The sequence below is a fragment of the Pongo pygmaeus genome, chromosome 16 (assembly GCF_028885625.2).
Source record: "Pongo pygmaeus isolate AG05252 chromosome 16, NHGRI_mPonPyg2-v2.0_pri, whole genome shotgun sequence".
NCBI classification, from domain to species: Eukaryota; Metazoa; Chordata; class Mammalia; order Primates; family Hominidae; genus Pongo; species Pongo pygmaeus.
In genome coordinates, this window is record NC_072389.2 from 53,338,589 (window position 1) to 53,361,217 (window position 22,629).

Sequence of the window (22,629 nt, forward strand, 5' to 3'; positions counted from 1 at the left end):
GCAAGACCCCATCTCAAAATAAATAAATAAATAAAAATTAAAATTAAAAAATATTCTGTTTAAAGTTCCTTTTATTTCATTTACATTCGCATCTATACCATTTTACTTCATCTTTTATTGTTTAAAAAGTCACTTTTAAATATAATTTAAATTTAAATAATTTAAATATAAGCCAATATATAATACAAATTAAAAATATAATATAAACTATATTCACTTAAAGACCAAATAGGACCAGTATGTCTAATCTCTCTAAGCAGTTTAATTTTAGAAACCCAAAAGCTGATATAAAATGAAAACAAAATATCCTTTTGATATGTAATGGGGATCTCAGAGGTATTGAACCACTGTTCTGGGCAGTTTTCTTTATATTTTTCCAAACCATATACATAGAAAACTCTGAGAACCCCTTAAGATTGGTCACTTGATAGAGTCCAAATTCCACAGTGAGCCAGCTATGAAACTTTAAAAAAAATTTACACTAATATACCATTCAATTAGATATAACCTCTCTACCACACAGATACCTTTGAATTATAACATGTCATACATGAAAATGATCTTAATAAGGTTTGGGGGAAATATACTTAAATATTTACTTTTTATTTTAAAAAATTTTCACTTACTCTGCTTTGGACTAATATTTGCTTATGTTCTACTTTATGTTTCAGAAATAGGCAATAAGAAAGAAATGCAAGTTTTAATTCCAGGTAGAATTGTTTCTAAATTGAAAAAATTGGGATTCAAATAATTCTGTGAGTATGGCATTTGGATAGCCTACAGTTTCAGGGGATTGTTTGATTTTTAATCCTCATGAAATTTACAGAAGCAAAAGCTTTACTAAAGAACAAAGAATCTAAGAATAGTGCTTCCTCCCTGCTACACACTCATTCTCCTAAGAGCATTTCATCCTCTTTGTTGTTCTTTTCTCTCTGATCTAAATTGTGGTCCCTTTGGACTGCATCTAAATCTACACCAGGCATATAGATCTAAATAAGTGCTAAGTACTCAGTATGTTACCAAGATGCTATTGCAGGAACAAGAAATAATAATAAAGTTATGTATTATCTCTTTACTTTGCCCACATGGATAGCTGAAAGGGCAGCTTCTTGGTGTCAAAAAGATCTAGGTTCCCTTCCTACCTCTGCATTTATTACCTATGTGACCTTGGGAAAGTTATGGAACAAAAACTGAAGTAATTGTTAGGTTTGGAGGTAAAGTGTCTTGTATAAAAGAAGTACGCCTCATATGATAGGCTAAGGGCAGGTGGAAATCCACTGTAATATTACAGCTGTTAGACTGGGGATAGGGAGAGTCTTTTTTGGTGGAATCAGCCTTTAAAAGCATTACAGGTTTCAGAATTCATTCTTTCATTGCTCAGACAAAATATGAGTTGGTAAATGTAAGGTAATCAAGTTATCTTACTTACTGTTAAAAACATCCCAGAGTATATACATGCAGTCATGTATTCCTGACTCTCAGTAACTATTTTTCCCCTCTAGGCATTTATTCCATTCAAAATATTTCTAGGAATACATTTGAAATTAATTTCAGAACCAGTTTTGCAAATCATAAAAAAGACATCAGTTTGCTGTCGCACTTCATTTTGGACCCTAAATTGTATGACTCAGCATGACTACTCACCATAGTCACTAGAGTTGGGTCTGATAGACTTTTGATTGTTTCTAAAACTCTAATCCATTCACAAAGCACAAAAGTTTGCAGACTTTTAAAAATGATGCCAGAGGACGCCAAATTGCATATAGCCTATGGCTGTAACTATATTAAAATGTGCATTGTGAAAAGGACTAGACACATTGAAATGATAGGAGTGGTTAAAATACAGTGATAAAAGCATTCCTCTATTTTTCCCCTTCATCGTCTAAATTTTGGTAATGTAGACTTGGGTGTGGGGGGGTAGGTATTATAAAATAAATTTAATTAAAAATCAAAAGTCTTATAAAGTCTTAAAGCATAGAATTCACATTCTATAACTTTGAGTAAAGATTGAAAAAAATAGATAATACCTTAAAGATTGTGTGGTCTGATCCTCTATTTCACAGATGGCAAAATGAGGCTTGTCTAAATAAGTTAAGTTTCCTATCAAGTTACTGGCAGGGCTGAATCCAGGTCTCAGTTTTAGTTTAATATCCTTCCTACTATATCATATTTCCAGAAGGAGATTTTCAAAAACCATTATAAACTTTCTAACATGACATCACAGAAAAAAACACATTTAAGAAAAAGTCTGATGAATTTTCATAATCAGCTCATTACCACGAAGTTGTACTTTATATAAACAATGTGTTGATACCTAAACCTATAAAGAAAACTCAAGTTGAACATTTCTACTATATCTTCCAGGATATGTGATTATTCCTTTAGAGTAATAGAGGAAAAAAAGAATAATAGCTATGGGAGGAAAAAACTAGAAAAATTTATCCTTAATAATAAACTATAGCAGAAAGAAATTTTACCCAAAAGGTCAAAGAAGACAAAACCAATCTATTCTAAAGTTCAGAGGTATAAAACATTTCATAAAATATTCTTAGAACATTAAGATATAATTTGTTAAAATATCTTTAAGTTTTATCCATCCATCTATACAAAATCTTTCCTTTCATAATTTGAGTGCAGTGAATAGGAACAAGCTTTATTCTTACTGCCTTTTGAGACTGAAACTTTTCTAAAGGACCACCTATTGTCCTTCCTTGAGTCTGAGTTTTCTAATGAAGCATTCTTCAGCTAGTGCTAAATGAAGATTGTTCAGTATTCAGCTGCACTGTTTGGGCAGTTATTTTAAGATAAGGCATTCTGTTCTTTTTCAATTTCTTCCACATATTATCTAGCCCTGATTTGATTTGGGAAGACAATTCATGGTAATATCCAGCAGCACTAAATCTATAAATTCTCTAGAATGTGCCACAAAACTTCCAAAGTATTCTTGGCTCTCGGTTACTATTTTTTCCACCAGGAAAGGATAGAATGAGGGTAATTATGGTGCCAGTGCCACAAAGTGTAAACAAAAAAGATTCAATCACCCACCATGTCATAATTGGCCTAAGTGCCATTCTTATATTGGGTTTCTGTGGTAAAATAGAAACAGCATAGGGCTTAGAATCAACAGGCTCAGGGTTTATGCCCTAACTCTCAACATTTAAGATCCTTGCAATCCATGTGACATTATTTTACCTCCTGGGCCTGTTTATCTGTAAAATGGAATACCACCACTCATACCTCATAATAGTTGATATTAAATTATGTATATGGGAGTGCATTGTACACCATGAATATATTATTTACTTCATTTCTAAAATGAAAAAGTTAATTACAGAGCCATCTCCTTTATCTTTTTGTTCTATGTTTTAAATATTATGGTCAGCTGTACACATCAGAATTGTAATGATATAGTATATATGTGTCTACATATACATACACACACTGGTTAGAGTGATTATACATATGCATGTATGTGTGTATATGTGTGTAATCACTCTAATCAGGAAAAGAAATACTAGGAAATATGCTATGGTTTGGGTATTTGTCCACTCCAAATCTCATGTTGAAATCTGATCCTAAATGTTGGAGGTGGGGAGTAATGGCAGGTGTTTAGATCCTGGGGGTTAATCCTTTCCTAGGGGGTGAGTTCTCTCTCTTTAGTTCCTTTAGAGAGCTGGTTGTTTAAAAGAGCCTGGCACCACCCACCTCTCTCTCTTACTTCCTCTCTCACCATGTGATCTCTGCACACACCAGTTCCCCCCCTTTATCTTCCACCATGAGTGGAAGGAGCCTGAGGCTCTCGCCAGATGCCCAATCTTGAACTTTTCCAGACAGAAGAATCATGAGCCAAATAAACCTTTTTTTCTTCATAAACTACCCAGTCTCAGATATTCCTTTATACAACACAAAATGCACTAGGATACAATGTAAGCTACACAGATCATTTATTTCTCACCCTTCACTAGTCACTGCAGGTAGATGTTCAACAAGCGACATGACCAAAGGCAAACAGAATAGAAGGCCTGGCCTAAATAATTCTAACCACCCCAAGAGAACTTTTCACAATGGTTTTTCAGGTGTCAAAATAGCTCAGATTAGGGCTGGTTGGATGTCTCAGACCAAACTACCCCAAGGATAAAATTAATGACTGGAGCTGGTATCATCAGCAGACAGTATGTGGGTGACAGATTTCTAAGTACTTCCCACATCTTTCAAAATGAAAGCCAAAGTCCTTACTAGGATCCACAAGACCTTACATGATCTGCCTATTACCTTTAATCTCATCACCCACTGCTTTCCCTTGACACTCTTCATTCTAGACATGCAGGTCTTCTGTTTCTTCACCACACAGACAGCCTCTACCTCAGAACCTTTGCAGTCATTTATTCTGCATAGAATACTTTTAGCCCAGGTATACAAGTGACTAGTTCCTCATTTCAAGGTCTTTAGTTACCTTCTCAATTAAGTCCTTTCTGGTTATCCAATCTAAAATTTCAATCCTTCCTCTCTGACATTTTTCTCTCTCCCCTCCCTGCCTTTACTCCTTGCAACTTATCTCTAACATCATACCTATTTTCCTTATCTTATCTGATTCCTCTTACTAAAAGTAAAGCTCTGTGAGAGCAGGAATATTTGTCTGTTTTGTTCACTGCCATATTACTAGCACATTAAAAAAGCATCTGGCATATAGTAAGTACTCAATAAATACAACAAATAAATGAACCACCAGATGACTTAACTACCACCCCAAAACTAGTGGCTAAAAACAACAATTACTTTCACAGTTTTGGGTGTTTACTGAGCTAAGCTAGGTAGTTCTCACTCAGGGTCTCTTGTGCAGCTATGGTCAGAGGATGGAGCTAGAATCATCTGAGAGCTCACTCTCTCACGTCTGGTGCCTAGTCTGGGAATTTTCAAATTCTGGGGACTGAAACAGCGCAATTCCTTAGACATCTCTATTTCTATATGGGCTTTTCATGAGGTTTCTCCAGTATGGGCGTTTCAACAAAGTAGCAGGACTTACCATGTCGTAGCTTAAGGGAAATGTCCTGTGATTACACTAAGGAAGTCGTATCACCTTTTATGTAGGGGATTAAAGGGTTCTGGAAAACTATGTGGAGCAGAAAAATACCATAACTATTATTGTAATATACAATCTGCCACACCAAGAAACAAAAAAGGAATCAGTAAGCTCAAATGCAGTCCCAGCAGACTAGAGAACAAGGTTGACCTGAGTGCAGGCAACAGGTGGTCCCAGAGACAAAAGAAGGAAATACCGACCACCTGTGACAGGGAGTCAACCAAGCACACCAGAGTTTGAGGGTCTGGGAAGACTGAAGCATCAAAAACCAATAGGTATAGTAAACGACAATAAACATCAACAAAGAGTTGCCATCAAGTCTTGAAAACCCAAATTTTAGTTCTGACTTTGATACTAACTTTGTGACCTAGGGTAGATAATTTAATGTATGGCATGCTACCTCTACTAGCTAGTTTTTAGTTTATCAGTAAAGCCTGGTTGGAGATTTCTTATGCAAACCTATCTTGGCCTACGGCTTTCTCTGTTCCTTCCCATGGTAGGTCCCTTGGCCCTAAAACTGAAAGGACAAAAAATTTCTTAAGACTCTCATCTTGTCAGTCACTAAAGTTTATGAACTTGCATGCTTGTAAGCCTGGTGGATAGAAACAAACTATTTGTAGTATTACGTATTTTCTTATATTCCTATTCTAGAGCAAAATTTTAATAGATCCATGTTTTAAATCAATAGACTACGCAATATTAAATCTAGTTATTTTCTCTCATTTGTAATTAGACAAGGTTGAAACTGCAAATTTTTTAAGAATATCCATGTTTTCTTGTGACTATCAGCCAAATTCAGCTACATTCAAATCATCAAAAATTTTCTGCATGGCAAACTGAAAAACCCCAGCCAAAGCCTCCCATATTCTGAATAATATTTTACACAAAGGTCCTATACCAGAAAATTTGAATGGATAGTTGAGATGACTTAACAGATGTGTGCAAATTTGTGAACAAGCTCTGTTCAGCTGCATTATACATCTAAAAAACTACCATCTTTTTTTCTTCTTTGAAGTTGGGTTAGGATTTCCAAATTATCTTACTTTTCAAAGCCATGCTGTTGCTACTCACCTACAAGCCCTCCAGCTCTGAACGCTTTTCTGGGTTCCAAATAACCCTATATCTGGCACTCAGGATATTCCCTTTGGTCTCCTGGCCTTCTCTCACCCTTTCTATAGAAGCATTAAGTAATGAAGTCATAAAGAAGCAAAACATTGGACTCTTTTAATCTGTGTATTTTATTTTTCTAGTTTAACAGTGGTTTTATGTGAAGCTGTAGCTTTGAGTATCTATTGTGTTTAGTTGTAAAGACATACTCTTTCACTTTATTAGGCATAACAATCATTTCATTTATGTTCAGCCCTTGGATTGTCTCAGGATGTTGCAGGCGCAACTTTCATGGCAGCGGGTAGTTCAGCTCCTGAGTTAGTTACTGCTTTCCTAGGTAAATATTGCTCCTTATACTTTTTGCTTACTCAGTGTGATTTTTATTTTCTTCAAGTTAACACTAACTTAGCTGGTACTATCTTGCACATAGGTGTATTTATCACAAAGGGAGATATTGGCATTAGCACCATCCTTGGATCTGCAATTTATAATCTTCTTGGCATCTGTGCTGCCTGTGGCTTGCTATCTAATACGGTATGTAACAAAACCATTCAACAAAATTTATTGTCTTAAAAAATTCTAAACATAACTGTTCGTCGTCTGGGATGGACAACAGGGCACTAATAATATGTGCAATCAAATTTATTAATCAGTAGAAAAACAACATGTATTCAATTTAATGTTAATCCACAAATAGCTCTTGGTCAGATTTATGAAAGTCTGTGTAAGTTAGAACACAATTTTACATTTTTTCTCTAAGCAATATGCAAAAGACAACAATATTTAACTACAAATATATAAACAATTTTAGTATTATACTAAGGATTGTACTTGAAGAAGTTACAATGTAATGGAAATAATAACTTATCATATTACAGGTCTCAACACTATCATGTTGGCCCCTATTCAGAGACTGTGCAGCGTACACAATTAGTGTAGCAGCAGTTCTTGGTATAATATATGACAACCAAGTTTACTGGTAAGCTTGAAAATAATTCTTATGTAAAAATTAGAGATTTCATGAATTTCTGATGGTTCAGTAATTTTTTTTTCAGAAATGTTATTTCAGTCACTTAATCTGCCACTTCTATACCATATTCCAACAGGTCTGTGAGTTAACCTCATCACAATTGCTGATTGAGTTCTTCTCACTAGTTTGCAATTTCTTTTTAGTCACTTCACAGTCTCCTTTTTTCTCTCACTAGTCACTGGAGACCACCACTTTTCCTTCTCCCCACTGGCTGCCTATTCAGAAAGTTTCCCATCTCCTGTTGTCCATTAAAGCCACAACAGTTGACTTTTTCTTCTGCTGGGTTATTACTCACCAAACTTCTGATGCTCATTCAGGAGAAACTATAGCCTTCCTCTCAGAACCAACAATGCTTTAGCTTTTAATATTAAAAATTGTTTGCTTTCCTTGTGATCTCTCTGTGCCTAGCTGGTCCAAGAAAATGAAAAAGGTGGTGACTGAGTGGACAGATACTAACTTTTTCAACTAGTAAGCAGCAGGCACCTACTAGGTCCTTATCACTATGCTAGATATCACGAGGGATAATGAAATGTAAAACACAGCTACACAGGTTATACATTGCATAAATCCAGAGGACACCAGAAAAATAGGGGAAAAAATGTAATGGTGTCCATCTGGAGAACCATAACCTTGCAGCACGGCATAATACCTGCTATCAAGAAACTTAAAACCTAGCCAGAAGCATAATTTCTAAACTAATCATCCTGTCCTCTAGTCTGTCTCCCTAAGACACTGTGTTGGTAGAGTAGAAATCCTTCTAGAACTCAGCAGTTGTCTGTAAGGGAAAGTGACTGTGAGAGTATCCAAGCTAATTCTTCCTCCATTAGGGAAATCAGAACTGTTCTTTAAGATACAGCAGACAGAGATTCACTGCTGTAAAAGGTAAATGCAAGGTTCCAATGTGATGGCATTAGCTAACTGCCAGAGTACAGGGAAACAGTTCTTGGTTCCCAGGGTATAATTTTATGTTTTAGAACATCTTGTTTTCTTGTGACTGTAAGCCAAATTCAACTACATTCAAATAATTAAAAATGCTCTGTATGACAAACTGAAAAACCCCAGCCAAAGCCTCCCATATTCTGAGTAATATTTTACACAAAGTTCCTATAAATATTTTACACAAAGTTCCTATACCAGAAAACTTGGAAAGTTGAAATAACAGTTACTATATTATTTTATAATTATTATGTATTTTGGGCAATGTATTATGCCAATGAGCTGAGGCAGAAAATGTTCACCACTATTTATTAATTTTACATTTATTTTGAAAATCTCCAATTATCATTTTCATTGCATTTTTATACCTACCATTTGGAAGGAATCTACAAGTAAAAACGAGTTTGTTGATCTTGTTTTTTCAAAAAAAAATAGAAGTGTCCAGCTTTTATCAATAAGCATAATAATGCTGTAACCAAGTCTGGACAAATCTACAAAACAAAAAATATCTAGAAATGTTTGATTGTTCTATGGCTACTTTTGTTAGAAAATCATTCAATAGATACTGCCAAAAAGCTATCAACTCTAAAATGACTTTCACTTTTAATTTTAAAACACAAATTTCTCTTTTATAGGTATGAAGGAGCTTTACTGCTTTTGATATATGGATTGTACGTTTTGGTGCTGTGTTTTGACATTAAAATTAACCAATATATTATAAAGAAATGCAGTCCATGCTGCACCTGTCTTGCCAAAGCTATGGAGAGAAATGAACAACAGCCACTGATGGGATGGGAAGATGAAGGTCAACCATTCATTCGTCGGCAATCAAGAACTGATAGTGGAATATTCTATGAAGATTCTGGCTACTCTCAGCTCTCTATAAGTTTACATGGTCTTAGTCAGGTTTCTGAAGGTAATCACTAAATCTTGCCCATTATTAACTCTATTCACAAAAGAAAAACTCTAAAATTTCATTTCAATTCAGCAAGTATTGTGTGCTTTTTATGTAAATAAGACTGTGAAGACTCAGAAATGATAAAGACTAAGTCCCTACCTTTAAGGAACTTCCGATATCATAGGAAATACAAAATAGCTAAAGTATGAACGTTAAGTACCATAAAAAGAGAAAAATAAAGTGTGACTGTGGTTCACGAATGGGACAGATTGCCAAAATGTGGTGAGGACAGATAGGAGATTTTCACAGAGAAGGGAGCATTTAAACTGGGCCTTGCTGGACAGGAAAGATTTTAACTAATGACATGATGTTATGACCAATAAGTAGCAGCTACTGAGGTCTTCATTCCATAAATGATGCAGAGATAAAACACAGAGAGCACAGTATATGCATAGCGAGGAAGGAGAGGAAAGGTAGAAAGGACTAGGATAAGAAGATTCTTAAATGCTATTTTAAGAATCTTGGAAGGTTTCTGAGGAGAGAAATTATTAGAACTGTTATCTTAGTAATGTTACCCAAAATGATGTTCACCGAACTAAAACATGAAGAGACAAGGAGGTCTATAAGAGAGGCTATTACAACAGCTGATGTGTTTACTAGGTGCCTAGACCAAGTGAAAGTGGTGGGATAAATGAGAACAGATGTGAGACTATATGACGGAAGCATCACCAAGACTATATGGGGCCAGAAAAAGGAACAAAGACACCTCCTATGTTTTAATCTTGACTGAGAAAATGGGAACACCACTTATTAAAACTGGGAACTCAGAAAAAGGGGCTGGTTTGGAAGAAAGAAGAAAAACAGCTGAGGTTTACCATTGTTTAAAGCAATAGCAAACATTTAGGTAAATATGTTCAGTAGGAAGTCAGAAAATTCAGCTATGGTCAGAATTATAAGTTCATGGGTTACCTTTTTATAAAGTGGTTGTCCAAAACATTCTAAATGTAATTAAGCCTTTAGGAGGGTACTTATTCTAATTTACTATATAAAATTTTAAAACATGACTTTTCCCCCTTTTTACAAAAATTTTAGCTTCTACTCTTTCAGGTATAAGAGGTATGCCTCTCCAAATTAAGTTTATAATAAGAAACGCAAAAGAACCAATCCAAATTCTTTGATTATGTTAAAATTATATCTAATATTACTTAATGGCACATTGGTTGAAGCTTGGCAAACTTTTTATGAGTTGTTGTTACTAGCATTAGTTTTAACATGATTTGATCCAATTGTTACATTATTTTGTAAATGCCATACAAATTTTGAACAATTTTAAAGTAAATTCCAATTTTTATCCAATATATTATCATTACCTTCTACTAAATTAAATTGAATAAAGAAATATACTCAATTTTCATAAATTATATTTTAGATGATATACTACCTCCTACTTTAAGGTTATTTCTGTGAACTGTGGTAAAGTCTGAATTTAATAAATAAAATAGTAATGAAATAGGACAAAAAAACCACTTCCAATAAGAAGTAGGATATGCAACTTAATAAAAAAATTATGCTATGATTATTTTATATTCTCTAAGTATACATTATCTGGTACATAGGACAGGCAGAGGCATCATCAATATTGTGAAGTGGAGACAACTGGAGTAGCCAGGTTAGAAGCCAGGTTAATCCCTTAAGCAAAAAGTTACTGAAGACAATCCACAGGAGACGTCCAATTGACACTTCATAAACACTATCTACAATATATTTAGCGAATGGCCCAAGACATTTTTATAGATTTAAGGCCCCAAATAAAGAAATGCTGAGTATCACATCTTACACTGTCTGCCCTAAAGTTTCAATTAGTTTCTTTTCACCAGCAATATCAGTAATGAGGTACTCAAATGTTTTAAACAGCCTTTTAAAAACTGATACAGCTAATTCATTTCAATATAGCTTTCTAAATAGGCATTTCTAACTTAATTAGCCATTTGAGAAAACTCAAAAGTGTTTAATTTTTCCACAACAGATCCACCAAGTGTTTTCAACATGCCTGAAGCAGACTTAAAAAGAATTTTTTGGGTATTATCCCTTCCTATTATTACATTACTTTTTCTAACCACACCAGATTGTAGAACAAAGTTTTGGAAAAACTACTTTGTGATAACCTTTTTCATGTCTGCAATATGGATATCTGCATTTACATATATCCTGGTTTGGATGGTCACAATAACTGGTATGTATTTTAAGTACAATAGCACAACTTGAAAACATTCATATAAGAACAAATTGCATATGTTCACTCAAAGTAGTCTAGCTACACAGCAAATTTCTTTTCAGCAAGACTGAAGATTAGTACCATTTACAAAATGATTAAGTATTACTATAACAAGATCACTGGAGTTTGTGAGTCGCATATTATATATAAACTGTATTTTCCACTGTTATTTAGCCTGGGGTACAATTCAAGAGATCTTATAAATGAAATCAAATTCATAGGATGTCTTTTTATTATGCTAAAAATTTAATCACATTCCATGGGGTCCACAATAAACTCTTTATATTGAATTCCATCCCATAATGAAAAAAAAAACAACAACAAAAACAAAGCAAGGAGTTCTATTTTTGGGAAAACAATGGGTGCTCACTGCTTAACTGGATTATATTTTATTTGGCTTTTCAACATGGCAATACAAACATACTATGAAATGAGTGAAAAGGGTATGAAAGTTTTATTCTAGGTTTCTACTACCTTCACGATTAAGACTTACCTAACTACTGCTGTTTGGCCATAATCCACTACAGTCCCTAAACAAAAAACTATAAACAAAGACAAAAATAATCTGTAATTTCTCCTACAAAGGTTAACCCAAATTAACTTACAGCAGAGGTGAACAAACTAATGCCTGTGTGCCAAAATAACCCAGCTTGTTTTTATTAGTAAGGTTTTACATATTATCTATGATTGTTTTCACAGTACATTGGCAAAGCTGAATAACTGCAACAGAAATCACACAGCCTGCAAAGCCTAAATAATTACTATCTGGCCCCTCACAGACACAAAAATCTGTTGACCCTTGACTCTTCCCAAATTAATGTAAGTCTTAGAATAGTATGCTAGCAAAAAGTGGACTATTTCTTCCTTTTTTTAATGAGAAAAATGAAAAAGTCCAATTAGCTTGCATATTATATCTATCCAAATTCACTCAGCCAGAACACATTTGATATTAGGAAAATAAAAAGAGAGCAAAAATCATGTAATAGATCACAAAACAGCCCCCAAGATGATAAATATTAGTGTTATTTATGCACATATGAATTCTAGCAAAGCCAGTAACAGAAATTAACAACCAATTCCAATTCTAGTATCAATATATAAGCATGCAATAAATAAGCTACTTTCTAATTAAGTTATTTTAATTGGCATTTTAAGAAAAAAAACAGAAAAAAAAAAAGACGCTAAACCAAGTTTTCAATTACAACATTAAAAGAACAGTTACATATCCTTTTTTTAACTTCTCTCTGGTTGTTTCTGAGAATAAATACATTTCTGAAAAATGTTGACCTGACATCAAATTTAACAGAAGTATTAATAAATTGGGACCATATGTTAGACTCAAGTAGAAAACAGGTTTTGTTTTCCTCACAGATTAATGAATGTTCCCCCTCCCCCACCCTGCCAAAGCCCACTAAATTAAGGTATGTCACTAAAGTAGAACGTAATAAATGGTATATATACATGCTAACACATTTATAGCTTAAAGATAGCTATAATTAATTTGCTTAACTCTAATAAAAATTTTTAAGAAAGAAAAAGCGGAATGATCAGTCTCTTTAGCAAATATTCAGCACAGCCCTGATGAGATAATGGTGAACATAAACATCTTTTGTAAGAATATCAAACAGGAAAATTTCTCATTGGCAGAATCTTGGCTGTTACATATCTTTAGATATGTCATTAAAAATCTGTGCTACCTGGGTTACCCGAATTACCAGCCTGATTCAAATATGTTGCTAGCTAAAAAACTAAGCAAGCACATATTGGCTCTGAATTCTAAAGGTGCCTATTTTATTTTTGTTCAGGAAGGAAATACCCAAAATAACTGCAAAGGATGGTTAGTGAATCTTTAAGATTTGTAACTTGAAATATCTGTTTATTACAGGGGAAACACTAGAAATTCCAGATACAGTAATGGGCCTTACTTTATTAGCAGCAGGAACAAGCATACCAGACACAATTGCAAGTGTATTGGTTGCAAGAAAAGGTAAGAACTAGGTCCCTCAAGCTGCAATGGTCATTCTACAAGGCTAGAATGAGTAAAAAGTAGCTTTAAAAATGTTTACTTCCGGCCGGGTGTGGTGGCTCGCGCCTGTAATCCCAGCATTTTGGGAGGCCAAGGTGGGTGGATCACGAGGTCAGGAGTTTGAGACCAGCCTGACCAACATGGTGAAACCCGGTCTCTACTAAAAATACAAAAATTAGCTGGGCGTGGTGGCATGCGCCTGTAATCCCAGCTACTCAGGAGGCTGAGGCATGAGAATTGTTTGACTCCAGGAGGCTGAGGTTGCAGTGAGCCGAGATTGCGCCACGGCACTCCAGCAGCCTGGGCGACAGAGCGAGACTGTGTCTCAAAAAAAAAAAAAAAAAGTTTACTTCCTCAGTAACATACTTCGAAGGGGGGAAAAAAAGTGACTCCAGAGAGAAAAGTTTACTATTTAATAGCAGGTTAATTTCACTCAATCTAATCCCCCAAATAATATTCATTTGAAATGTGCATTAAATAGTAATTAACCATTAACCATGTTAAATTACAATGAAAAGCAACAAGTAAGCTATATACCTTATTGAAAAATGGTTTAATAAATATAATTATTAAATAAATGTTAAGACTTTAAATACTAACCCAAGAAAAATTTAAAAATACAAATTCAGTAAGACTTTTGCTCTAACAACAATTTTCCAAAACGAATCAACAACAAAAAAGTATCCAGTGTTTCTTTTCTTATGAAGATTATTAATAAAATACAGTATTGGTAAGCACATTTTAACAGTATGCTTTTCTTTTGTAGGGAAAGGAGATATGGCTATGTCTAACATCGTGGGATCCAATGTGTTTGATATGTTGTGCCTTGGTATTCCATGGTTTATTAAAACTGCATTTATAAATGGATCAGCTCCTATAGAAGTAAACAGCAGAGGACTAACTTACATAACCATCTCTCTCAACATTTCAATTATTTTTCTTTTTTTAGCAGTTCACTTCAATGGCTGGAAACTAGACAGAAAGTTGGGAATAGTCTGCCTATTATCATACTTGGGGCTTGCTACATTATCAGTTCTATATGAACTTGGAATTATTGGAAATAATAAAATAAGGGGCTGTGGAGGTTGATATTATTAATAGTGTTATGCACAAAATATGAATGGCAGTGAGCGGCAGAGAGAAAAATCCATTTCTTCATTTAAATCAAATTTTTAAAATCCTGAACCTTAGAATCTAAAACTTACAGTAATTTAAAACCAACCAAAATCACATCCTAATTTTTCTGAGCCCTTTCTTTTCATGAAAAATTACATATTATAAAACAGAAGTTTGGGGGGGAAAAAAATCTGTTTTACCATACAATAAGTTGACAAAAACTGGAGAAACCAGAACAAACAAATCCAACTATGTAGTACTGAAAACAACAAGAAAATGGCTTATTTCATTAAAAACAGTATAACCATTCATTTAAACTGAATGACCAGACTTGCTGTCTTTAAAAACCCAAACTTGAGATTAACAAAAATTACAGTATATTTTTAACATTATACTGTTAAAAGCTGGTGGGAGTTTTAAAAGTTCATTTTTACAGCTTTTGTAAGCATACAATATTACTTTAAAAAAATGACTTTTACTAGGAGATTCAGCAAAACAGATGTAGGAATGTTCCAACCATGGCTTGAAATTATGCATTACGATCCAAGCGAACATCAATTTCTCTGCCACTGATTTTTATGCCATTCATTATTCTGCAGGCTTTTTCAGCTGATTCTGGGGAGTCAAATCTGACTGTTCCACAGCCTTTTGACTTTCCATTCTCCATTTTTATTTCTGCAAACATTACATGACCTGTAAAATAAAAGTTACAGAATTACCAGTCAGTTTAAATGAGTTCCATTTCACTGTATAGGTCTGAAATTCCTCATAGCCAATTGTGATAATTAATTTGATTAAAAACATTAATTACTTAAAATAAATAATATAAGCATTATATTTGGACTAAAATACAATTCATATAAAGTAATAAATATATACATATTAGAATATACAAAATTGGAATCAGGAAAGATTTTCTTAGGATTTAATGTATTTTATTTATGTTAAATCCCTAATTCCTGAGGTTAATTTTATAAGCAATAAGTCAAGCCAGCACAAAATGCCACCAACTCACCATGCCCTATAACAAACTTACACATTTAAACAAAATTATTTTTAGAATAAATGGTTGCTTACTGCCCAGTCTCCCTAATCTCTCTTTCCTTCCCTTTTATCCTCATTTCACTCCTTTATCCCCTGCAAACAAGTGCAACTGACCAGAAATCTAATTTCTATCAGGCTACAAAGGGCCCCACTAATTCTGCTTTGCAACCACAGTGCCAAAGCCGTTTATTCAATATCACAATTTGAGCTCAAAGTCTAAGAATGGCACCAAATATGCTACGGAAATAGTCATGGGAAGAGATAGCACAGATTTAAATTAATAAAGGTAAAAACAGTGATGTCAAGGAGAATATCAGAGAAGCTTCAGGAAAGAGGAAGAAAACCAGAAACCTGTCCTTATGCAGTTATAGTATCATTGCTAACTCTAGAGACTGGTATCTGAAGTAAATCAATACCATTTATCAAAATACAAAGTGGCCATAAGAATTCATCACTACAACAGAACACTTTTAAGAGTAAAAGGGGGAGTTATCAATAATTACACATAAGTAACAGATATAAAGGGAGACTATCCCCAGGCAAACTGGAATGCATGGCCACTCAATCCAAACAGGTCATAAATTTAGGGTGTGACTACTTACCAAAACATTTCCCTCCCCACTAGATGTACATGTCAAAACAAATCAAGTTAGAAGACTTTAAATATTATAGTTGCCAGGTCACTATGGGCTAATTTTAGTGTGGCAACCAAATCAGACAGCCAGACATATTTCGTTCTATAAAGGGAGGAGAAAAAAAAGGAGAAAGGTAAAAGCAAGAGGGCCTGTCAAAAAACTGCATAAGCCCTTTCCAGATGATAAGATCAAATTTTAATATCAATCCATAAGGAAGTTTTTTTTTCTGTTGAAATCTTGATCTGAATAATCTCTTACCTATAACATGATGGACTACTTTATACTTTCACTTTTTCATCCACTCCCTATTACTGCATTTCTTTTTGAAAACCAACTGGTAGTCAACTGCTCACCTACTAAACACTAATTAAATGGTCTAGGATAATAAATGTCATACTGAGACAAAACAAGTATCTTGTTACACAGGCCAGATAGTCTTTAAATGTGTTCTGAAAAGTTATAAAATAGGCTAATCTCCAGAGAAATTACATGATAATGGTTAAAGTAGATGCAAATAATATTTATCCCACAACTGGAATGAAATGGGGAAAAAAAGCAAAAACACAGCAATCACACTTTCTAATAAACATCATAAAATGAAACTGGAAAACACATTTTAAAACAATTTAAAGATAAATGCAGCACAATTTCCAGAGTCCTCTTAATATCTTGAATGCTGGTACCTGAAAAAAAAGCAAGTTTAATTAAAGAAGCTGTTGGTAAACGACAGCACCTTACAGTTATTTTGAAAAGAACTGTGGAAGATTTTCAAGGGCTTTTAAGGTTAAAGGTTCTTCCTCATCTTAATTTTACCTAAAAACGTAGAGTTTTTCTTAAGTATCCCATCATAGATTTATCAGCAAGAGTAAAGTTCACCTAAGCAAGAAATCTTCTTCAAAACCTCAAAAGAAAATATGTCACTATTTCTTGCATAATCTGTCTCTCCATCTTTCAGGACAGTTTCTCTTTTTTGTTTTTCTCTTAAATTGTCTCTTTCAGTTTAGAAATCAGCATTCAGACCTCCAAATTCCTGACCTCACAATGACCTCAAAAATTTTCTAGTTGACAAGGTCCCTCAGCTAAGATACTTGAACTTTCTTACAGTTCTGATGTTCAAGCTATATGGACAGCAGCCCATAAATATTTGTTTTATGGTTAGACTGCTCCCCTAAAAAGAATCCCAGCAGGACAGAACCAGAAACAGTTATAAATGTTCTAAGTTTCTTCCTGATCCTATAAAAACACCAACTGAAATATTTTCTTTTCTAAAGTTAAATAATTGAGGAGAAAAAAATTAGTTTCAAACAGCTGATTAAAATCAGACCTGCCTGACTTTTTACATGCTCTGAGAACTTCCTCAACTAAGTTAAATATCTAATAATCTTGTACGATTCCAAGAAAACAAAAACAGGACTGATATTTTGGCAACAGCACAGGACAAAATAGTATGCCATGAGAAATCAGTATCACAGAATAATCAAACATATTGCTGTTACATATACTAGTAATAAAAAGGATTTGTCCCACAGTAAAAGAAACCTTTCTCTTTTATTTAACCCAGCCTATCTTGTGGGGTATATTTTGGGATATGCCAGTATAAAAACACATGTAAAAATAGACCAAATTAAAGGATGTTCAATAAAATCTACTGCCTACATGAAGTTGTTAATACAACCACGGATGAAAAAAGGAAAATCAGAAATTCTACGATAAGAAAACATAATAAGGATAAAAGGGATAGAAAAGCAAAGTATTCTGTTGTTTCTTTATAAACAAAAGACAGAGCCTATCAATGAATGCTCATCATATATCATTTGTACTATTAATGCAATTTTACTCTTAAGTTATTCTAAAGTCCACTCAAAATGCTTGAAGCAGCAAGTACTTTAATCAATAAAATCTACCATAAGCCTCCATTTTCCATGCAGTTAACAAGCACACTGATGTAGAAATACCACATAATGGAAATCTGTGGAACAAAGTTATATCTGTTTATATGGCTTATAGCAAGAATAACTGAGAATGGGTTTTCCTTGTGCTGAAGTTCTAAAATGTTATAGTCTTGCATCATACTGAGCCAGAAGGCCAGAACGCAGCTAAAGTATACAGATGACATGGGAGCACATTTAAAAGACTATGCCCATTTGACCCTATTAGCACAAGCTGAAATGATGTGGGGTCCAATACTAAACAGGTTAATTTATTTATACTCAGCCTTTTTGAAAATGCAACTCTCTGAGGAATTACACAAGGCAAGATAAAAAGATAGATCTCTTTTGCTACAGGAAAGATGTGTATCTTACCAGCCTGGGGTCAAAAATGTTACCTTTAGGGGCCTGATGGAACTAGAAAATAGCAGTTATATTCACTTATTTCTCATCTTGTTATATTTGGAAAGATCTGAAAACAATCTTTTCTGAATTACAAAGGCTGAGAAAATGTTCTATTGAGGGTAATATAACCCATAATATAACATTTACTCAGCCTTTGTAATTACTCCATCAAGAACAGTTAATCACTAGAGATAATTTATAAGCAGAGGGGGTTGCCAGTGGCACCCTTTACTGACAGATATTGTTTATGGGAGTTGCATGGAGTACTACTAGATTCTTACTAAGAAGCAAGCAAGAGAATATACTTACTCTCTTTGGGCTTACAAGAAAAACAACAACAGAAGACTGCCTTTTACTGCCCAAGAGGCCATTACTGGCTTGCAGCATGTTAAAAAGAAATGTCTCATACTAAGAAAAAGATTTATAAATAAGTGACATGGCAGAAAAATGGATGGTTCAGTTCATACTAGCTAGATAATCTGTACAGTTGTCAATAGCTGGACACTTAATTCTATATTATTATAACTTTCTTTCCCATCAATGTAGTTCAAGGTTAAAAATAAGGGAGATATAAGGATTTGTGTAAATATGGTATTATCTTAATATAAAATCTGAGTCAGAAACTTTTACAAAAGAATTGATAAAACAAAAATCAGTAATCTTAAAATATAATTATAGATTAATCAAAAAAGGATTATAAGAATAGAGCTAAAATAGCAAAGTAAAGAATAATAATTTAACCATTATTTTATATGGCTAAAATACTATAAAAATTTTCTATGTAGATTTGAATGCTTTTTCCTTTCAAAAAATGTCTTGCAATTGCTGATGTCCTCATGTCAAAACAATGCCACTCCAACCAGAAGCCCACCAAACACCTGAAGTTTGCTGCAAGCCTTGCTCATATCTAACCTCAAACGGAAAGCAGCCTACAAAGAATAAAGAACAGTCAACTCAACATTGGTCACCTTTTCATTGTCTTTTCTTTGTCGTGCTTTGCTCTTTATCTTGCTAAGTTTCATTTCTACTTTTAACATAATGTCATATCTCATTTGGAGATTTTTTTTTTCACTCAAACTAAATCAACAGAGATTATACTTGCTGCCACTGCTCCTCATTTGATGTATTTCACTAAGACCCTATATACATTCTTTCCTCGGTAGTCTACAGGATTCATGGCCAGACACTGCTTACTCATTCTGATAGATCTTCTTACTCCTGCAAAGAAGACCAATACCTCAAGGCCACTTTACTATTTTGCTTTCTCTTAGTGGTGACTATTAACCAGTTGACTTGTTTTCAACAACTTTTTCTTGAATTTTTGATTAGTGCAAAATAAAAGGATGATCAAGAAAGAGAGTCAACAGAACATCCTAGACAAATTCATGTTGTATGTTCTTTGAGGGCAGGAGCATCTGACTTTGTTCACCTTCAAAATTCTAGTGCCTAACAGACTGCCAAAAACACGTTTGTAGATTTAATGAATAAATTACTGAATAAATGAACATCTACCCAGAATACTTAACTTATAAACTTTTCATAAACTCTTACCATATGTACAGAGGCAATAAAAGGAGCTAAGATAAAAAGACAGTTCTTGCCTTCAAGAGCTTCCACGTAAGATGGAAGAAAACTTGAACAAATAACTATTAATATAATAAAAGCTACAAAAGAGTTAGATATAAAGAAATATGAGATAATATTATCTCTGTAGGGGCCACGAAGGCTGTTTTGTGACAGAACACTAAACCTATTCCTTCATGACCTTAGAAATTACACATATGCTACCTGACCTCAGAAATTATATATATACTATCTTATGTAATTTCCTATTGTGACTACAGTCGCTGAGATTCCATGCAATAGCAGAAAAATACTAATGCTAGCAAAAAATATTTTACTTTGTAACACTCACATGAATTCTCTCATTATTGCAAAAGAAAGAAAAAGTGAGAATTTAATCAATTAAGATATTTGTAACAAAAGTAAGTATGGTATATAAAAAGCTCTTTTTTAAAAGTAATAAACCACCTAATCTTCCACAGACCTATGGAACACATTAAGGTTGTATAAATAGTATCATTATAGTTAAGAACAGTTTATAAAAGAATAAGAAGGGCAACCAAAATGTACCCATGTCCAAGGCATTCCTGGCAGTGGGTTGTATGCTACCAGCTAGGTTTCCTGTGTTGGGTAGGAATACAGTGTATGTAGAATGGGTCTCACCTATTAACTCCTTTATCAATTGGACATCAGCATCTCAATTGGTTATGCTGATAATCCCCTGCACTATATTATAAACAAGGAAATAAATATACCATTTATTAATATTTCTCTTGAGAAAAAAAAGTTTAATGTAAAGAATGATAATGTATTTATCTTTTTAAAATGAGGTAATAAAATAAGCCCTATATTTATTAACAGAAAACAATGATAGGGTATATCCTAAACCTTGTTACCTAAACCTTGTTATTACCTAGTAGTAATAGCACTGCTCTAAGTCAAAAGATAGTGAAATAATTCAGTTATTTGAAGTGGAATTAGACCTGGCACACTATCAAGACTATCCAGGAATAGGCATCTGGACAGGCAAAGGTCTAAACACAGTGTATAAAAGTTTAAAACCAATTTTCCTCCATAATCAATATCAACATATCTGCAGTCATTTGCATACTTACCACACTGACTGAATTTCTCTTTTAGTTTCTGCCAAGTCAAGTCAAAAGGTAGCTAGAATGAAAAGAGGTATTAGTAACATATATACAAGAAAAAAAAGAATTTCAATCATCCTTAATATTTATTTGCTTACATTTCTGACAAATATCTGGTTGCCTTTGGAGCCTATTCTCTCTCTCATGCCGCTTCCCATTGGACCCGATAAAAATCCTCGATCCATATCGATGCTCCTTTCCAGTATAGCTCCTATACCTGGTCCCATTCTATCAAAGCTGGAACTCATCCGGTCCAGTCCCATCCCCATTCCTCCAGTCACACTGTTCATGCCACCCATTCCACCACCTGGATTTTCAAGAAAGGACGGGGGGATTTGGGAATTTTGTGTTTTTGTTTCAAAAACATAAGGAAAAGGAGAAGAGGAGAAAGGAGGAAAAGAAGAGGAGATAATCATTTTTGAGAAAGAAGGGGGAAATTAATTTGTTTATATAATTAAATAATATACAAACATAAAATTATTTTCATACAGATAACAACTTTCCAAAGAACAGAATTTGCTTACGTATACATTTAGTTAGCTGAGAAATTCTAGCCACTGTATAAATACATTATACATATATAACTGTATAAAATTGTATTCTGATCACTAAATATATCATATAAATAAATAAATCCTCTACCAATCACTGCTTCCAATAACATGACAGTTGCTCTGATCCTTATTTTTATTTTCCAATAATATCAAGCATAATAATTGCTAGAATAAAGATACACAGAGATAAATTCAAATTATTACAACTCTAGCACTCAAGCCGCTCTCATCATACTCTCCTACAAGTAAATATTCCTTTCCTAGCTTATCTTTCACCTCAACATCTTCACCTCTGTTTCCCAGTTTTTATTCTTATGGTAATTCAATACTCATAGCAAAACATAACTTTTAATCTCAATATTATACAGAACTTGTCAAGGGAACAAAAAATGCTATTACTCCCCGTTAGCCAGAGCTTAAGAATTTAGCTCCGAACTCATACCTACTTCATTCTTATGCACTGACTCGATTTCCTGTCCTTTTCAATTACTCCCATCTTACTCATTATCAAACCTTTTGTCTTGTACATAATATCCCCAAACATGGAAATCCTAAAAATTAACATCACCCTCAAATTGGCTTTTTGTGAATAACCAATATAACATCAGGGAAACAGAAGTACAAACACTGAGATAAAAGAGGAAGGTAAGGAAGTTAGGACTAACAGGAAATGGCTGAGGCTAAAAGATGATGGAAGGAGGAATAAAATGAGGAGCAAGATACAATGGAAGTAGATGTCTTCAGCTGACAGGATTTTAGAATTTACTCTTAGAATAGTTCAAATAAGTTGTATTTTCTATTTGTGAAATTTGATCAATTAAAGGAAGTCAATAAAGTATGGAGAGCTCAGAGATGTGTCCCAGTAAGCAAAAGAGGTTAAAAAA

At 33.8% G+C, this 22,629-nt stretch overlaps 2 protein-coding genes across 3 annotated transcripts in view; one reads left to right on the top strand and one right to left on the bottom strand.

The window, feature by feature from the left end:
* Positions 1-3,994: 3,994 nt before the first annotated feature.
* Positions 3,995-14,441, top strand: SLC24A5 (solute carrier family 24 member 5). The gene is made up of 8 exons (XM_063652347.1): positions 3,995-4,103; positions 6,441-6,524; positions 6,618-6,721; positions 7,066-7,166; positions 8,789-9,069; positions 11,078-11,284; positions 13,212-13,313; positions 14,119-14,441. Exons 1-8 carry the CDS (start codon positions 3,995-3,997, stop codon positions 14,439-14,441), a joined length of 1,311 nt encoding a protein of 436 aa, XP_063508417.1.
* Positions 14,442-14,550: 109 nt separating this feature from the next.
* MYEF2 (myelin expression factor 2) overlaps positions 14,551-22,629 on the bottom strand; it is a 35,756-nt gene continuing 27,677 nt past the window's right edge. For both annotated transcript variants that reach the window (XM_054450414.2, XM_054450413.2), the window contains 3 exons: positions 21,290-21,498; positions 21,159-21,210; positions 14,551-15,161 (listed from right to left, as the gene is read on the bottom strand). In XM_054450414.2, coding sequence (XP_054306389.1) covers positions 14,998-15,161; positions 21,159-21,210; positions 21,290-21,498 — 425 coding nt within the window. In that variant the 3' untranslated portion in view covers positions 14,551-14,997. The remainder of the gene's footprint in view (positions 15,162-21,158; positions 21,211-21,289; positions 21,499-22,629) is intronic.